The following is a 16,039-nucleotide window of genomic DNA, read 5'->3' on the forward strand; positions in this document are numbered from 1 at the left end:
GAAGGTGATGTGGCTGCAAGCGATACTGCTCTCAGTTCGAGCAATGAGGAAGTCTCACCACACGCACACAGGTAGCAAGAACTGGCAGCCACAGTGTGAAATTGTAATCTGAAGGTTAACATGTCTGTGGATGGGACCGAGCTGCTTTTTGAGAGCTTTCTACAAAAAAGAAAAGACACGGTGGTAAGTTATAAAGCTCCTTTTACCCTTGAGTTACTGTGAACGTTACGGTTGTTGTGTTAGAAAGTGACTTTGGTCACTCTCTGCTGTGGTTGTAGAAAATGAGATGGGTCACATACTGGTTCAGGCTTCAAAACACAACCTTGTTCTTCTACACTAAGAAGAATGGAAATGCTGTAAGTGTTTTTGTTTTATTTAATTAGTAATTCCCGTTTAATTATGGTTTCATTACAGGTAGAACTAGAAAATGCCTCTTGTAAAGATCTCACTGCTTTGTATGTTCACACTGGACGTTTTTCTCTTTGCAGTCGAGCTTGAGAGGATTTTACTACATATACACAGTAAGTCCTTCATATCCCCGATTATTACCGTTGTTGTACAGGAAGCTGATTTTGCACTTGTGGCAGTAAGTGCCTAAATTAACCACAGTAAGCATTTTTATTGAGTGTTTTTTATTTGTTAGCACTAGCAGTGGTGCCTCACTAATTGATGCCTCTGAACTGCATTCATTTGATGGCTTCAGTCGCAAGTTGGCTCACAATAATGAGAAATAAATTTAAAAATAAAATGTATTCTTTCATTTTACACCACTATTATGAGCCAGTCTCACACTCATGACTGCTTTAACCTCTTCTCTGAATAAGGAAAGTGCCGTATTTTAGGTTGTGAGCACCCTTTATCTTTAAATGAGCACCACTTCTCTGAAATGCACTAGCACATATTTTGCAGTCTTTTTGTGATTTCTGGGGTACTTCCGCAGCTGTTGTGCCATCTCCTGTACGTGAGTTTGGATTACTTAAATGTGTCATCTGTCCTGTGGGTCAGGTGCAGTCAGTGCGAGAGGTCCAGAAAGCTGACAGGAAGCGCTTTATTTTTGAAATAACCATGACAAATGGAAAGAAAAAAGTATTGGTGAGTCATTACTGTGTTTTAGAGATGTCATACTTTTAATTTTGATATGCATGTTGTCAGTTGTAAGCTCAATCCTTTTCCTTCTTCAACCACTGGACGCGTGTGTGTGTGTGGTGCAGGCAGCAGAGACGGAGGACCTCCGGAAGGAGTGGGTGGGATATCTCTGGCAGGCCATGCATCTCTCTGCCTCTACGACCTCCGTCTCTGAGGACGCACAGTAAGATCTGAATTTACAATCATATCCCGGCAAATCATCTTCTTTTTTTTGTTTTTTCGACCTTTCACTTTTTCTGCTCCTCAGACTTGATGTGTGTGAGCAGCGAGAAAGACTACATAGCATGGCACCCATCTGCTCACACCGCGAAAGTGTCATGGAGGAGCTTCCAATTCGGCCCCTCTCTGCGCCCCCTCCCTCTGACTACATCTACGCACAACCCCATAAAATCTGCCCCCGCACCAAAGACACCTTGCAACCCAAAGACACCTTGCAACCCAAAGACACCTGGCAACCCAAAGACACCTGGCAACCCAAAGACACCTGGCAACCCAAAGACACCTGGCAACCCAAGGAGACCTCTCAGCCCCAAAACACCTGGCAGCCCACAGAGCAGGACAACGAGGAGGAGATTTATCAGAACACAGGGAAAGCTTACCAGAATCGCAACGGTAAACTTGATCATGATTGTTTCTCTGCACCATCACAGCTTGAATTGTTATTTCTGGTGCTAAGTGCTGCTGTTCTCAGATGACTGTCCCAGCGATCCCCAGTGGTCCAGCCAGATGAGTAGTGCAGAGGCCGGACAAGAAGGACACTATGATGTTTTGCCTGTTAGAAACAGTATGACCAAAAACTTTCTTTAAATAATTAAGCTTTCACAATAAGAGCACGCAGATGTCCAAGAGGGGGCTCTAATGTGTGTCACATCTTCAGGGTTGTGTAAGGTGAACCCGTCAGCAGAGGCAGAAGAGGACGTTTACGATGTCCCTGCTTCCTACAGAAAGACTGCTGAATGTCATGGTGAGACTGTGTTTTGCTTGTAGAGGAAATAAGTGAAAAGTCTGAATATTTGTTGTTTGCTGATGTTTTATCCATTTCACACCCTCGCAGAGAGTGTTTATGACGTCCCAAGCTCACTCCTGAGAACCATGTCTGCTCACACCATAGGTACCTACTATGACTTAACCCGGTTAAACAATAATATCACACACAGTTGTTCATAAACTATGACACATTTGACGCTGTTTGTTTGTGTCTGCAGACGATCGGCCAGAGGAAGGAACCTACTGGAATATATGAGGTGTAGTTTCAGAGCATCGGTGGAGGCCGGCAAACTCACCAGCTTTGGATTGGAAGACCGTCGCTGCTTCATCTCTTTATCTTTGTGTTTCAGTTTTAAATGAAACTAATCGCGTCTTCTACTCTCATGGTTTATGTTTTTGGTTTATTGTCCCACCGACTCTACACAATGAGAACTTTTAACGTGTGCTGCAATAGTTTGTTTTGATGCTGGTACGTAAAGGCAGACAGGCAGTAAAAACTGCATCAGTTCTCTGAAATGCACTTGCACACAGTTTCATTGTATCGGTTGCAGCCAAAGGAAGGAACTAAGTGGATGATTTGAGCTGTGGTTTCAGAACATCAGCACATGCAACTCCACACACTGTCAACCTTGGGAACTGTTCATTTCTGTATTTTATTTGTTTTTTTTTTTTACTGGAAGTAGCAGTATTAGATACTAGTACTATTTATATATATGTAAATAACATCCCTCATCTTTGTTCAGTGTTTCGTCTAAAACTAGGCAACAGATACGACCGCAACAGAGGTTCAACTGTGGTATTTATTTACTCCTTCTATACAAGACCAGAGAACCACAAACACATATTTATAGGTAGAGAAAACATGCTGTACAGAAATGTGTACACACAAGAACTGCAGGGTCAGTCACACTATGTTTCACAAAAGTAAAAACAATTCATTTTACATGTCAAACCTGGTTCACAGTTTAAAAGTATACACCATTATACTTTACTGATATTGCTCTATTACACACTTTGGACTTGATTTAATGGGAATGATCTGAGCTTAATGCTAAAACACTTTAAATGAAGGAAAGAAAGTAAAAGTTTACCATGAGCTTGTTGTCAAATCTGTATTTTTAATCTCTTATTTATTTCATTTTTTTTTTTTTTGTGGGAAACTTTTTAGACGCCACGCACTCAGTTTAGTGATGTAGCGAGCGGTCACGTGGTGCCTGTGAGCTGATGAAGGCTGTGATACTGAATGTAAACAATATTCACACGTTACAAGTACGACAATTAATTTTTTTCTGTTACCAGAATAAGACTAAACATACAGTTGGTACATACACAGTATCCTTACTCATTAAAATAATTTAGTAGTGCATATATTGTGTTGAAATACAAGCAAAAACAAGGCGCACGTATGTAACAAGCAATGCGTAAAAAGTGATTTGTGCAGTCGCAGTAATTTTTTTTCCCTTAGAGTCAAAATAGATTCTAAATATTAATGAATTGATAAGAATAGAATTAAATTAAATAAGCCACACTCCACGCCCCGTTGTCATTTTGTCAGTTAGCAAAAATACCAGAAATAATATTTGGTTCATAGTATCGTGATACACAACACAAGCTGCACTACCCACTCAACAACTGCAGTTTAAACAATCTGTTTTTCTTCAATTTGTACTTATCTTCACTGAGGTAATGTCCTTAGAAAGTTATCATTTGTGAATTACAGCTGGCGTTAATAGTTGTCATTGTTAATACAGTGATGCTACTAAATCTGTCACTGCTTTACAGTACAGTATCTTCCAAGTCTGACAACCAGTCTCCAGAACATAGTTTTATAACTTACACATTTTATTACACAGCAGCCTCGACAGCTGCGATTCTCTCAGGATATCTGATATTTTAGATTGTAGTGTGAGGTTTGCTGGTAGTGCACGTCGGTCGGGGATCACGCTTGGGCCTGGGATTGTTCCCTGAGGAACTCCTCCAGGACCGTGATGATGCTGCAGGCTTCGGGCAGGTCGCTGTGCTCGGCCCGGGCGTTCTGCAGGAGCACGTCCCCGTTTCCGCAGCCCTGCAGGAACTGGCAGCAGCGAAATAGTGCGTAGTGACTCATCTCTGCCTGCCGCACAAAGCGCTTCAAGCTGTTCATGTCCTGGATAGCCTGCAGAGGGAGAAACAAAGTAGTAGGTTTTACAAAAAGGGAAGAGGCGAAGGTAGAAAAAAAGGCAACAAGTAAAAAAATTAAAAAGAAGTTGTGCCTGATATTAGGAAATGAGAAGATGTGGGCTAGTGGAAAATATATGAATTGATATGTGTCTGACATTAATATATTCATTAAAATAACATTTTAATTATTTCCACTTAAATATAATTGAATGTGTTATCTCAAAAAGAAAGCTATATTTAAACTGAAATTAATCTGACTTTAGAAGCAGAAAACTGGGTCCAGATATCCAGAAAGCCTGAGAAACCCTGCTACAGTCTGTGTGTGTTTTCCCACCTTAAGTTTAAAGTTCTCCAGAATCTGTCTGAGCAAGAACGGATTACAACGCTCTGCAGCATTCAGAAATGCCTGAATCCAGTCATCACAGAAACGGTTACTGACTGAGGGGACAAAACATCTTTATTAGTTGCTCAGACATTACACAGACACAGAGTACGTGTATGTCACCGTGTGTGAGTTACCAGTTTTTGTGAGTGTGGGTGGGCTGGTGGAGCAGTCTATAATCAGGGCAGACTGTGCGTCCTCTGATATAGCCTTGCACAGAGAAGCGGTCGTGGTGTCTTGCTGGGAAAGTCCCTGCAAACTGGCTGCTTTGATGAACCTGAGAGCATAAAGTGGATGTTTTTTTTTCTTTCTTCACACTGAACTGCTGAACATGAACAACAGGAAGAAAGACAGACCTGATACATGAAGTTCAGGTTGGACTTCGTCACGTCACTCACCTGGAAACGTCAGCCTTCGTCCTCTCGTCTGAATTGATGACCTCGACATGTGTGTGACTCAGAGCCTGTGCACACAAGGTTTTAGAGGTTGAAAAGAATTAAGCTGGAAACAAACAGACAGCTAAACCATGATTTCAAAACCAGTTCACCCAGAACCAAAGTAACACTCATCTTCCTCCTGGGTGTAATTATGTCAAAATTAACTGAAATCGCTGAGGTTTCAAGCACCTCGTTGAATCTAAGCAATAAAGAATTTATTATTTTATGATGGCCAAAGGGGGTCCAACCTGCTATTACTGAGGTGTACCAAATAAAGTGGTCGGTGAGTATATGTAGTTCCAATACTTTTCAGATGTCATTGTAAAATACTGTTTACAAACCAGGATAAAGACTGATCACACAGACAGTAAATGTGTGGAAACCCTGGCAAGTCTCACTGTAGTTATGGAAACCTGTGCTTAATTAAATCCGTTTTTTTTAGCGCCCCAAAAATTTTATAAAAATCTATTTATTCAGTAAAAAAATAAAATTGCCTTGAGTCTTGAGGATCAAGTGAGGGGTGTTTTGATGATAGAAATGATGTCATATTCTTAAAATGAGAGCAAACCAAACCTCGCTCACACCTGTGACCGAGGTTTGTTTCTACAAACACTTTTGGTAACTGTTATGTAATGTCTTCCTCATCAGGGTTATGTCACAAGCTTTTGATATTATTCCAACGCTTGTCTCATGGAGTATTGTACCTACTAACAAAATTCCTCTCTAGAGCAACTCGCAGTGTTATACTTCAGTCTTCCATTCTTGTCTTAATTATTTATTATCTTGTATCAGATGAGTGTTTGTTTTGTAAGCACTTATCTTTACTGGATATACTTCAATAAATAAACAGTGTAGTGGTGAGAAATGACTCACAGCGTGAAGCAGGAAGCTGATGTTGCTCTGGACCAGCTGCACCACTCGATGAATGTGCATCACAGACTCCTCGTACCACTGACTCAGATAGGGGCGCACCTCTGTTTCAAGGTTCTGCAGCTAAAACACCAACAAAGTGGGACACGTCAGTCTTGCACGGATAATACTATAACATATACATTTATTGGTACACAGTTACACTGTTATTGCACTGTCATACCTCTGGGGTTTGCAGGCTGCTGTGCAGACCTTGGACGTACTTATCAAGCTCTAATCTGAACGTGTATGCAGTCAAGGAATTTGAACTGCGATAGGGACGCACCACAACAATGCAGTGAAACACATTCCGTAACAGCAAGGAGGGTCATGTGTAATAGTCTTGGAAAACAATTTACTTATAACTTTGGCTTATTTTATACAAAAGGATATAAATTCAGTCCTTTTTCAGACCCTCCCATAAAGCAGATGACATATCCATTTCCATCGGAATCCGGCTGTTCGGGAGACCGTTCCTGCTCCAGGAGGCAGCAGTAGCAGCCGACGGCCTGCTCTGGAATACTGTAGAGTAAAAATTCAGAATGGCTGTGTTAATAAACATATACATTTCCACTGCTGAAGCATATTTCTAGTTAAACTTTAGCTTTTGATTAGTGTGGTTAAATGAAATAGGCTATATTCACTATGATACAAATACATAATATGCTTCCACAGGATGACCTGCACAAGTCTAACAAACGAGATGAGGTTCAAAACATGTAGTGCCAGGGCCTCAAATCAGTGCTCAAATATCCATCTGAAGTTATGCCAGAAGCTTGTTGACTCTGCGTGGATTACAGAAAATCTTAAATAAATTGAAACTTGTGCACCCAATTCTTGTTTTATTTTTAAAGCTCTTAAAGATGTAGCTGTACAATCATTCCACCCTGGAAGAAGAACAGTTCAAAGAAAGCATATCGAGTGTGTGTAAGCTTACCACTGCTGTATGTAAAATTATTACCTGAGTTCCACAGTGGCAATGTTGCCCATGCCTCCAAGCAGTGCTCCTTTGCTCAGCCTCCTTGAAATGTAGGTCCGCAGCTCTGGCTCTGCCTCTGATGGCAGGCTGCTGTCAATTAGTGTGAGGCTGTGGGCAAAGCAGAGAGTCAGTGGGCATAAAAACAGCCGGTGCAGGGGATGAGAGGTTTGTGGAAGCCACTGAAGTCGATGGAGAGGAGATGGAGAAAGCTGATGACAATAGGCCACACACAACACACAACTGAGTCACATAGTTGTTAAACTTTTCCATACTCTACAAAGACATTCAAAGTTATTCTTTATTATTATTATTATTTTTTTACCAACAGTAGTTGATACATAAAAGTGGAGCCACTGTTTAGATCAGGAGGCACCTTAAGGCCACGTAACTCAGAAGCAGAGTGATGACCAGTCGGAACAAAAATCATGAATGAAAACAGCACTGAATCCATGTTAATCGGATTGCCGGTGGCAGCTCGTGGAAACACTGATGCACAACAAAGAAAGCCAGAGAGAAACCAGGCAAAGCAAGTGGAAGGTAAGCGCTGGCTCCTTCGTTACCTAAAGTCTTCCTGACTGGTTGTGGAGTCTGCTCGTCTCTGGTTCCATGCCCCATTTTCCCCAGAAGCCTCAGATCTAAGACAATCGACAGTTTACTCATCACCTGGTTAGAGTTTAATGTATAAAGACGGCTTTACCCGCATGTCAGCATGAGTAGGGACAAATACAGCTAAATAAAACCATAAACTACACAGAGATATCGTTCCTGGCTGTGTTCAGAAATAAAAGGAGGATAAGGGTTATCCACAGTAATAATCCTAACATTTTAAACATGCTCATAAATTCGAGGTATCGATGCAAGAAGCAGAACCATAGGCATCATATGGTTGCAGCAAAGCTCTGCAAAGCAGAAACCTAGCCGAGTAATAGCCACGGTTACCTTGTGCCTTGATAAAGATAGATGGTGTAGTAGCAGTTCAGCTGAATCTTCTGGTTGTATCCAGCGATTTCTTCGCTGTCAAAGTCATCTCTCTCCTCCACGTCGATTGAATCTTGGAAGGACGAGGTTTGGGAGGCAAACATGCTGCACGGAGGAAGCTAGCAGCGGCTGCAGTAGAAGTTAACAAGGACAAACTTTATTGTTTAGCTGAGCTGCTTTGATATGAAAAAAACAGGACTGTAAACGTTTGAAGCCCTCACTAATATTAAACTGAAAGCCAACAAACAACGGCTTCGTTTATGGTCCTACTGCGCATGTCCTCTTTGTACGTTTCAAAATATGTCCGACTTCAAAGTGGTTTGCTGGAAGTTCCTGGTTCCGACCAGGTAAATAAAGACAGAGAGTAACATCCTATAACCAAAAAGCTTGCAACGTTTTTAATGTCTTTATTTAATGTCAATGTAACTCTGGCGTCTTTTTTAAATATATCTTGTTTGTATTTCTGTTATGATCTGCTTATTTTGCATACTGTGATTCATATAGCTCAATCTTGTAGTTTTGTATTTTCTTCATTGTTTATCTGGGTCGTAAATTAAGAATAACACGCTAATAATTAATTAATAATGTGACATCTATAAATTGATCATTAGGAATTATTATCGTATCCTTAAACTAATTTGTGAATATATAATACATAATACCTGCACATGTTTATAGTGTATTTTTATTACTTAGTACACCTGTTCACCTGCTTAATACAAATATCTAACCAGTCTATCACGTGGCAGCACATGTAGATGTGGTCAGGTCGACCTGATGAAGTTCAAACCGAGCATCAGAATGAGGAAGAAATGTGACTGAGTCGACTTTGAACATGTTGGTCTGAGTATTTCAGAAACTGTTGGTCTACACAGCTATCTCTAGAGTTTACAGAGAAGACTGCTGTTAAATAACATATATGAATAAATAAATAAATAAAAATCACATGTATGTGAACCCACAGATATGTTTAAGGTAACCGTATCGTCAAATACTGAAAATCTTTAATAATAGTGATTTTGTCCTAACAGGTTTTAAGGTGAGTGTTTGTTTAAATCACAGAGGTTTGGGGACTGGCCGCAGTGTGTTATGGGATGTTGGAGAGCTGACGCCATATCTGTGAGGTGTTTTTATTTTTAGCAGGCAGTGAACTGACAACGCTAAAATCATGGGCAGGAAGAAGAAAAAGCAGATGAAGCCTTGGTGTTGGTATCCTTTAGCACGCCTTACATTATACTGTTATATTACGCCAGTCGGCACCCGTTTCTATGTCCTGTCAGCTAACGGTTGTGTGAATTAGCAGCTATTAACCAACACTTAGCTAACATGACAGTTATTTGTTTACTTGGCATGTGGCTGTTCAGCTTATTTTTAGCGATACTAAATAAAATACATATTAAAAAATATCTGTAGTGACTAAACTATATTTTCACCTGGAAGTACAGCGAGTTTATCATCCAAAGTTTCCTCAGCCGTTATCTCAGGTACTGTAACAGAGATTTCGATGATGAAAAGATTCTCATCCAGCATCAGAAAGCCAAACACTTCAAGTGCCACATCTGTCATAAGAAGCTGTACACCGGCCCCGGGCTCGCCATCCACTGTATGCAGGTGAGGAAGCGATAATAATGCAAGTGAAGTCAAGCTAAATCGTGTCTTCGTGCAGTGAAGTTACCACGCTGTACCACTTTACATGTGTAGGTACATAAAGAGACCATTGATGGAGTTCCTAATGCAATACCTGGAAGAATAGATATTGAACTGGAGATATACGGCATGGAGGGTATTCCAGAGAAAGACATGGAGGAGAGGAGAAGGATGTTAGAGCAGAAGAACCAAGGTATTAACACCATGATAGTCTCAGCATCCGTCTCAGCTACATGTCTGACTCTGCTCATCCTGATTTTCAGAGACTCAGAAGAAGAAGCAGAACCAGGATGACTCTGATGAATATGAAGACGACGATGAGCCCGGTCCCTCCTTTCAGCAGCCTGCTGCACGTCAGCCACAAGCTGGCTATGTCCCCCCTATGACCCAGCCTGGCATGCTTCCTGTTGGATCTGGGACCCCAGCATTACCACCAGGCAGCTACTCAGGTGGGGAACAGATATTTAACTTGATCTGCTGTGTTCAAGACTGTTGTAACACTATAATGGAATCCTACTTCCTTTTTCATGTCTTAGTTTGAGATGCAAGGAAGGAGCCTCAGCGCAATTTATGTGTAGCATTTAACAGAGATGTATTTTATTATTTTAGCTATAACAGTGTTCATAAATGTTACTTTAGTTGCTGTGCCACAAGATAAACCTGTTTTTGTCACAAAAATAGTGAAAGGAAGAAAGTGTGGTCATGCTAAAAAAAGAGTCCTCCTTGCACTGTGGTTTGTATGTTCCAGCTGTGTGCCTCGTCTCTTTTACGCACGCAGACGTACGCTTTATAGGTTTAAGCTTCTGGCGAGCCTCGTCTCCTCTTTCTTCTGAAAGCATTTTAGGAACTGAAACATCCTTGAAACATCCTGTGACGAAGCACAAATTAGAGAAATGAGAAAGGCCTGTGGTGTTTTCCCATCAGAGTGCCGTTTACATGACTCAATGGTGACCCCATGTTGCTGTTCAACACAGTATTTATGCTTTTTTTTGTTTTGTCTTTTTGCCTTGGTGCAAAATTATCTAATTGCTGGTTCCCAACTACTGAGCCTCATTCCCGTTGTTTTGTAAGTTTACATAAAGTATCAAACATCAAAGATGCTGATTGCATTATGTGTGCAACACGTAGCTTGTAGCCAAAACGTGTAAACCACATGGTGTAAGTTACATAGACACACATCCCTTTGAGGGTACTGCCAAAGGGACTCCTTGGGTCAGAGCTGTAAATATTGTGAGCTAAACCAGTACTCTCTTACGTGAATTTGAATGACCTCCTGTGTCTCATTTGAAGTAACTATATGATCCACAAGGGGGCGTAATATATTGTATTTATCAGTGATTGTTGGTGCTCAGTGATGTCAAACTCAATTTACATTATAGGCCACATACAGTGCACTTTGATCATAAGTGGGGTAGATCGGTGAAACTCCCCTTTCTGTCAGTATAAAGAAGTTGAAAGTCAAACAGTATCCTTCAGATTATTAATATTTGAAAAAGCATTGAAATTTTAACAGCATGTCTCATTTATTTTTACATGATAAAGAGACGCTCCTGTAGTGAATTAAGGAATCTTTCAGCAGACACTAAATGTGAAAAATTTCAGAAAACATTCTGGTTGCTCGATGCCCAGACTTTCCTGTAATTGTAAAACAGAAAGTTCTTGTTGATTTACAGAATGTCTTTTTTTATTCTCCCTCTTTTTTTCCTTTTTTTTCTTTTACTGTGGGCACGCTGTAAAAAACTGAAATTTCTAGACAGTGAAAAAATCTTAATCAAACTGTAAAACCTATTAAAATACATTGTAAATTTTTGACTTTTTAAAATCTTCTTCAAATTTTCCAAAGCTAACCAATGGAGCGGACTAGAGTCTTTGGCCATAATTCTGGCCACTGGGACTTATTCCCCCGGTGCACATAATCAAGTGGCGGGATCGTGTGTTTTGATATAAGATAAGTACAATTTTTTTACTTGCTTCAGGAATTCCCCCGATGATGCCAGGTGTGCCACCCATGATTCCAGCGACGCCCCCTGTAATGCCAGGAATGCCTCCAGGGTAAATCTTTGTCATTCTTAATCAAATCTTTCTATCAGTCAAACCCTCGCTGTATATTGTAAACATCATGTTTTCTTATGTATTTAGGATGATCCCAATGGGTGGGATGATGCCTCCGATGATGCCCGGTGTACCACCAGGTAATGCCCTGTTAGCATACACCCTCAGGATCCACTTAGATCTCTGTAACTCAGTGTAATTTATTTCTTTTTAATATTTTTAAATACTAAGTAACACTACTGCAGTGAGGTGTTTGCACACATATAATTAATTTGTTCTGCTGGTATCAGGCATTCCTCCTCCAATGGGTACCCGTCCAGCCATCACTCACATGCCTCAGCTCCCGCCTGCTGCAGGCGTGCTGCCCAGACCTGCAGTTCCTGCTGGCCCGTCGGTGCAACCTGATGTCACAAAACCTCTTTTCCCGAGTGCTGGGCAGGTAAAACCCTTGATGCCTTTTTATGGCTGCACAGTTTTCACCTTCTCTCAGCATTCTGACAGGACATTACAGTTTTCTTCAGTAAGAGATGTCTAAGCTCGCACGGGCTGATTAAAAAAGGAGACTGTACCCAGGAATTCTTTTAATTGAAAGACTTTTCTGTTTACTTTTCCTTTTCTTTACTTTTTTCTTGTGCTACAGATGGCCGGTCGAGTTGCAAGTACAAGTAAAGCCTCACCAAGCGCAGACACTCAGTCCGCTTCCCCTAAAGCTCTGTTCCCTAGCACTTCACAAGTATGAGGCTGTCTGCCCTCTTTACTCTGACAACCTGCTGCTTTACAGCTGGCATGCACACAACTGTGTATGGTTTGCTTGTGGCGGGCAGGTTGAATCTCTTTCATTTGCAAAGCTGTTTTTTCTTCTTTTTTTCTTAATCAAAATGTTTAGCTATTTTTTTATTTGCTTTTTAATTTATCTGCATTCACTCAATATTAAAAATAGCTTCATCGCCTTAAAATCAAATGTTAAAGTGAAGAATTATGTGGATATGTATAATATATGGGCTTCTGTTGTTGGGCAAAATATGACAGCATGCTCAGCACTTCATTAGTTTTTCATTAGTTTTTCTGCAGACCTAAAGAAACTGGTTTTATTTTAGTCAAACTTTGAAAGATTACTTATCCTGTTACAATGGTGGAGGAAAATGTTACAGATCCATCTTATAGGCTTGGCATTAATATGGTCAAAGCTTGTTTAGTCAGATGTTTAGATGTTCCAGACAAATGCATTTTATTCCTGCTCATGAACATTATGAATGCCAAGGCTAAAAAGGACCAAATAATCTATATCATTGGAGTAATCTTGGAGTTTGACTAAAATTGACCCCCCTGTGAAATTCAAAGGTCTTTATGCTGAGTGTCTCTAACCCGCTTTCCTGTCTCTTCCCTCAGAGTCAGCAGACAGTGTCGGGGTCCCCTCACACTCCCCCCTCCACTACCTCCGACCTCGCAAAGCCCACTTTCCCAGCCTACAGTCAGTCCTCCACCGGTTTGGCCAGCCCAAATACTGGCAGCAGTACGGTCTCCAAACCTCCCTCCACAGTAACCAGTAAGCCTGCCACGCTCACCATCTCCAGTGCAACCAGTAAGTTGATCCACCCTGATGAGGATATCTCACTGGTAAGTATTCTAGCTGGAACACTCTTATTAAAGTAAGTAGTTATGCAATGTGTTTGTTATTTTAAAAAAATCTTTTTCTTGTTTTTTTCTTCCCAGCTGAGCTACACATGTCAAGTGTCAAATCACTTCTCCTTTCATTTGCTTTTTTTGTGCCATAGGAAGAGTTTCGGGCTCAGTTGTCCCAGTACCAGTGCAGTATTCCCCGCCAAGGCCAGACCACCAGTGCTACAGCGTCAGTGGGTGGCATGATGGCTCCTCAGCAGCACAGCATGAGGCATCCCATACCTGGTATACACTGCTGGTAGTTTTAGGTCAACTGTAGACCAGAGAATCTAATTTAATTGCCTTAATTTTTTTGTAGTCTTGAAATGTTTCAACTCTAGTTCAGTTTAATTGTTTTAGAAAGTGCTCTATAGATAATGTTTGTAGAGTCTTAAAAGGACTGCAGTAAAAATTATGTTTATTTTGGCTTGAACGCAAACCAATGAGCCTGGTCCTTGCAGGTCAGTATGGTGGGCCACAGCAGGGGATGCCAGGCTACATACCTGGGCGAATACCTCCGTATATTCAGGCCCCTCCGGTTGTTCCCCCAGTGTACCAGGGAGCCCCTCCACGGCCAACCATTGTCACGAGACCCCCAGTCATGTCTCCTGGAGGCCACTACTGAAGTCTGCTCCCTCTCTTCAATAGGTTTGGACTCTCAACCCTTTTCTAATGCCCTCAGCGGCTAGTAGAAAACCAGTATTGGTATTATATTACCAAAGTATACTGATGTTCTGCTACTGAGCTATGAGGAAGAGACATTAAATAAACAGCAAAGACAGGAGCTGTAAACATCCCATGGCATGGGAAATATTACATTGCATCTATCAAAGACGTTGACCTGTTTGATTTGATTCTGATTGAAACCATCTCTGTTTTGTGGCTTTTTTTCCTTTTCATGTTTAGGTGTATAGAAGTGTAGTAGATATGGTTCGTAGTGTTGTGAAGGCGCTGGAGTTACATGGGCAGTACCCACCCTTTATCAAGGCAAGTTTTATGTAAATACCTTTCTGTTCTAAGCTAAATGGTGAGGCCTTCACAGCACGTAGTGCTGTTGGACTTGTGTCCCCAACTTTGTTTGGTGAGGGCTTCTACTACCTGTTCATGCTCTAATTCTGTCTTTGTGTTGATATTTTTATGAAGAATTGCTCCCTTAACTCTAAATAAAGGAGGTATTTAATGGTATATGTATGACTGTGAAGCTGTATTGTAATAAAATCTTAGATTTTTTTTGTGGGATGTTGCTGGGCTATGACGTCAGAACAGGTTTGTACTCCTGGTATAAACTGCATTGTGACTGCTCTTCTGTTATTCTGAAGGTGAACAGTAAACATTGATATCTTGTATATGAAATGCAAAATGCTTGTAAATATTGTCTTTTATCTATAGGCAGTCCTTTACTGATGCTCTGTACATGGCACTGATGGAATGCATTGTACAGGTGCATAACATCCAGATCATTAAAGGCTGTAGTGCTAAAACCCAGATTTTTCTTTTCCCTGTAGCAATGCCATTCGGGGAACTGGCTGAGGCCCTGTCTCAGTGTAGCCCTGTTTCAGCCAGAGGCAAGTCTCACTGTTTTCTGTCTTCTCATTCATTATCAGGGGCCCTCACAGCTTGCATGCTGTTGGATATCAGTGTCCCCAAACTTGCAGCAAGTTTGGTGAGTGCCCTTGTTTGTGTTCTTGTATTTAGGCATCTTTTTCTTTAAACATGTTAACAAACGTAAACAATATTTCATTGTTTGTCATTAAACTATCTGCCCTGTCCTCCATTTACTGGCCAAGCTCTTCACTAGTCTGCCTGAACCCTAGGTCTGGATAATAAACTCAGTCTCAGTATTACTATCCTGATTCTGTTATCTTGTCCTGGGTTTTTGAACATTTTGTGTAATAATGTGGAATAGATCAGAAAAAAACACATGTGATCGATCAGGCAGCACTGATCATGGTGGAAGTGTTGTACAAAGTGGATCTGTAGTAAATGACCTGTAAGAATGAGTATTCCTGTGCAGCCATAACCATGGAACAAGCAATTGCAGCTATAGTTCAATAGGGAAACTGTCACTGCTGCTTTTAAAATAAAAGCAGTCCATGCTGCTTCCATCGGCAAGAGAGGGAAAACCACCATCAGCTTTCTTGACAAAGAATGGCATCACAGCCAGGCACAGAAGAAAAAAGTTTTAAAATGAAACTTGAGTTTCATTTTTAACCAACTTAAAATTCATAATTACTTTTTGGCAGAAGTTTTCTCTGAAATCTTTAGGATCTTTAGACCAGTGAAGATCTCTGTGGGTGAGACCATCTGAAAAGTCTTTAAAGTATGGAGCTTTCAAATGTATTTTACTATTATACAGACTATTAAAGGCATCTTCAAGGCCTAAAAGTTCTACAGTAGCATCACCATTTGCAGTTAAAATGTGTGGCAGGATGTTTGAATGAACAAACTACTTTTCACATGATCCTAAAATGGCTTTACTACTTAATCCTGTTTGTTTTATTAGCTTTCCTCATTTGATCATTTGAATTTAACTATTTACTTAAAGGAGAATCTCTGCCAGTAATGGGTTAGTTAAAGCAGTAAGTACCACAACTATAATTGATTGATGATGTTCATCAAATTGTATTTGGTATGGCATTTTTTTTTTATGTCTGACACAATCTTCTGAAAAACTGCATCCTTCATAAATCTGAAAGGAATTTT

At 40.7% G+C, this 16,039-nt stretch overlaps 3 protein-coding genes across 7 annotated transcripts; 2 read left to right on the top strand and 1 right to left on the bottom strand.

The window, feature by feature from the left end:
- Positions 1 to 8: 8 nt before the first annotated feature.
- Positions 9 to 3,229, top strand: LOC102081607 (uncharacterized). The gene is made up of 10 exons (XM_005457735.4): positions 9 to 183; positions 279 to 356; positions 489 to 521; positions 1,006 to 1,092; positions 1,212 to 1,309; positions 1,394 to 1,758; positions 1,838 to 1,930; positions 2,024 to 2,110; positions 2,201 to 2,257; positions 2,352 to 3,229. The coding sequence occupies exons 1-10, from the start codon at positions 121 to 123 to the stop codon at positions 2,387 to 2,389; spliced, it is 999 nt and encodes a 332-aa protein (XP_005457792.1). The 5' UTR covers positions 9 to 120; the 3' UTR covers positions 2,390 to 3,229.
- A 42-nt stretch (positions 3,230 to 3,271) lies between these two features.
- lg4h17orf75 (linkage group 4 C17orf75 homolog) lies at positions 3,272 to 8,278 on the bottom strand. 2 transcript variants are annotated; one of them, XM_005457732.4, is made up of 10 exons: positions 7,940 to 8,277; positions 7,561 to 7,635; positions 6,983 to 7,108; positions 6,415 to 6,543; positions 6,206 to 6,266; positions 5,986 to 6,105; positions 5,074 to 5,138; positions 4,813 to 4,952; positions 4,628 to 4,731; positions 3,272 to 4,288 (listed from the first exon to the last, which is right to left on the bottom strand). In XM_005457732.4, exons 1-10 carry the CDS (start codon positions 8,080 to 8,082, stop codon positions 4,073 to 4,075), a joined length of 1,179 nt encoding a protein of 392 aa, XP_005457789.1. In that variant the 5' UTR covers positions 8,083 to 8,277; the 3' UTR covers positions 3,272 to 4,072. The 2 variants fall into 2 exon arrangements, with proteins under 2 accessions (XP_005457789.1, XP_003452902.1); XM_003452854.5 differs by lacking the exon at positions 7,561 to 7,635 and having other exon boundaries at positions 7,940 to 8,278.
- Positions 8,279 to 9,029: 751 nt separating this feature from the next.
- Positions 9,030 to 15,189, top strand: LOC100701209 (BUB3-interacting and GLEBS motif-containing protein ZNF207). Of its 4 annotated transcripts, XR_002061896.2 has the most exons (13): positions 9,030 to 9,187; positions 9,463 to 9,589; positions 9,680 to 9,818; positions 9,889 to 10,074; positions 11,602 to 11,677; positions 11,765 to 11,817; positions 11,968 to 12,116; positions 12,318 to 12,410; positions 13,067 to 13,294; positions 13,453 to 13,582; positions 13,798 to 13,984; positions 14,243 to 14,323; positions 14,842 to 15,189. XR_002061896.2 is itself a non-coding variant. In XM_013276164.3 (12 exons), exons 1-11 carry the CDS (start codon positions 9,147 to 9,149, stop codon positions 13,959 to 13,961), a joined length of 1,386 nt encoding a protein of 461 aa, XP_013131618.1. In that variant the 5' UTR covers positions 9,030 to 9,146; the 3' UTR covers positions 13,962 to 13,984; positions 14,243 to 15,189. The 4 variants fall into 4 exon arrangements, 3 of the variants coding, with proteins under 3 accessions (XP_013131618.1, XP_005457787.1, XP_005457788.1); XM_013276164.3 differs by having other exon boundaries at positions 14,243 to 15,189; XM_005457730.4 differs by having other exon boundaries at positions 13,798 to 15,189.
- Positions 15,190 to 16,039: the final 850 nt, after the last annotated feature.

This window comes from Oreochromis niloticus, linkage group LG4 (assembly GCF_001858045.2).
Source record: "Oreochromis niloticus isolate F11D_XX linkage group LG4, O_niloticus_UMD_NMBU, whole genome shotgun sequence".
Lineage (NCBI taxonomy): Eukaryota > Metazoa > Chordata > Actinopteri > Cichliformes > Cichlidae > Oreochromis > Oreochromis niloticus.

Coding starts and splice junctions, on each gene's coding strand:
- LOC102081607 (XM_005457735.4), top strand. CDS start 121: ATGTCTGTGGATGGGACCGAGCTGCTTTTTGAGAGCTTTCTACAAAAA. Junction 357..488: donor CTAAGAAGAATGGAAATGCT/GTAAGTGTTTTT, acceptor TTCTCTTTGCAG/TCGAGCTTGAGAGGATTTTA. Junction 1,093..1,211: donor ATGGAAAGAAAAAAGTATTG/GTGAGTCATTAC, acceptor TGTGTGGTGCAG/GCAGCAGAGACGGAGGACCT.
- lg4h17orf75 (XM_005457732.4), bottom strand. CDS start 8,082: ATGTTTGCCTCCCAAACCTCGTCCTTCCAAGATTCAATCGACGTGGAG. Junction 6,267..6,414: donor TCTGAAAAAGGACTGAATTT/ATATCCTTTTGT, acceptor GACTGCATACAC/GTTCAGATTAGAGCTTGATA. Junction 5,139..5,985: donor TCAGCTTCCTGCTTCACGCT/GTGAGTCATTTC, acceptor TTGTGTGCACAG/GCTCTGAGTCACACACATGT.
- LOC100701209 (XM_005457730.4), top strand. CDS start 9,147: ATGGGCAGGAAGAAGAAAAAGCAGATGAAGCCTTGGTGTTG. Junction 11,818..11,967: donor GATGCCCGGTGTACCACCAG/GTAATGCCCTGT, acceptor TGCTGGTATCAG/GCATTCCTCCTCCAATGGGT. Junction 12,411..13,066: donor TGTTCCCTAGCACTTCACAA/GTATGAGGCTGT, acceptor CTCTTCCCTCAG/AGTCAGCAGACAGTGTCGGG.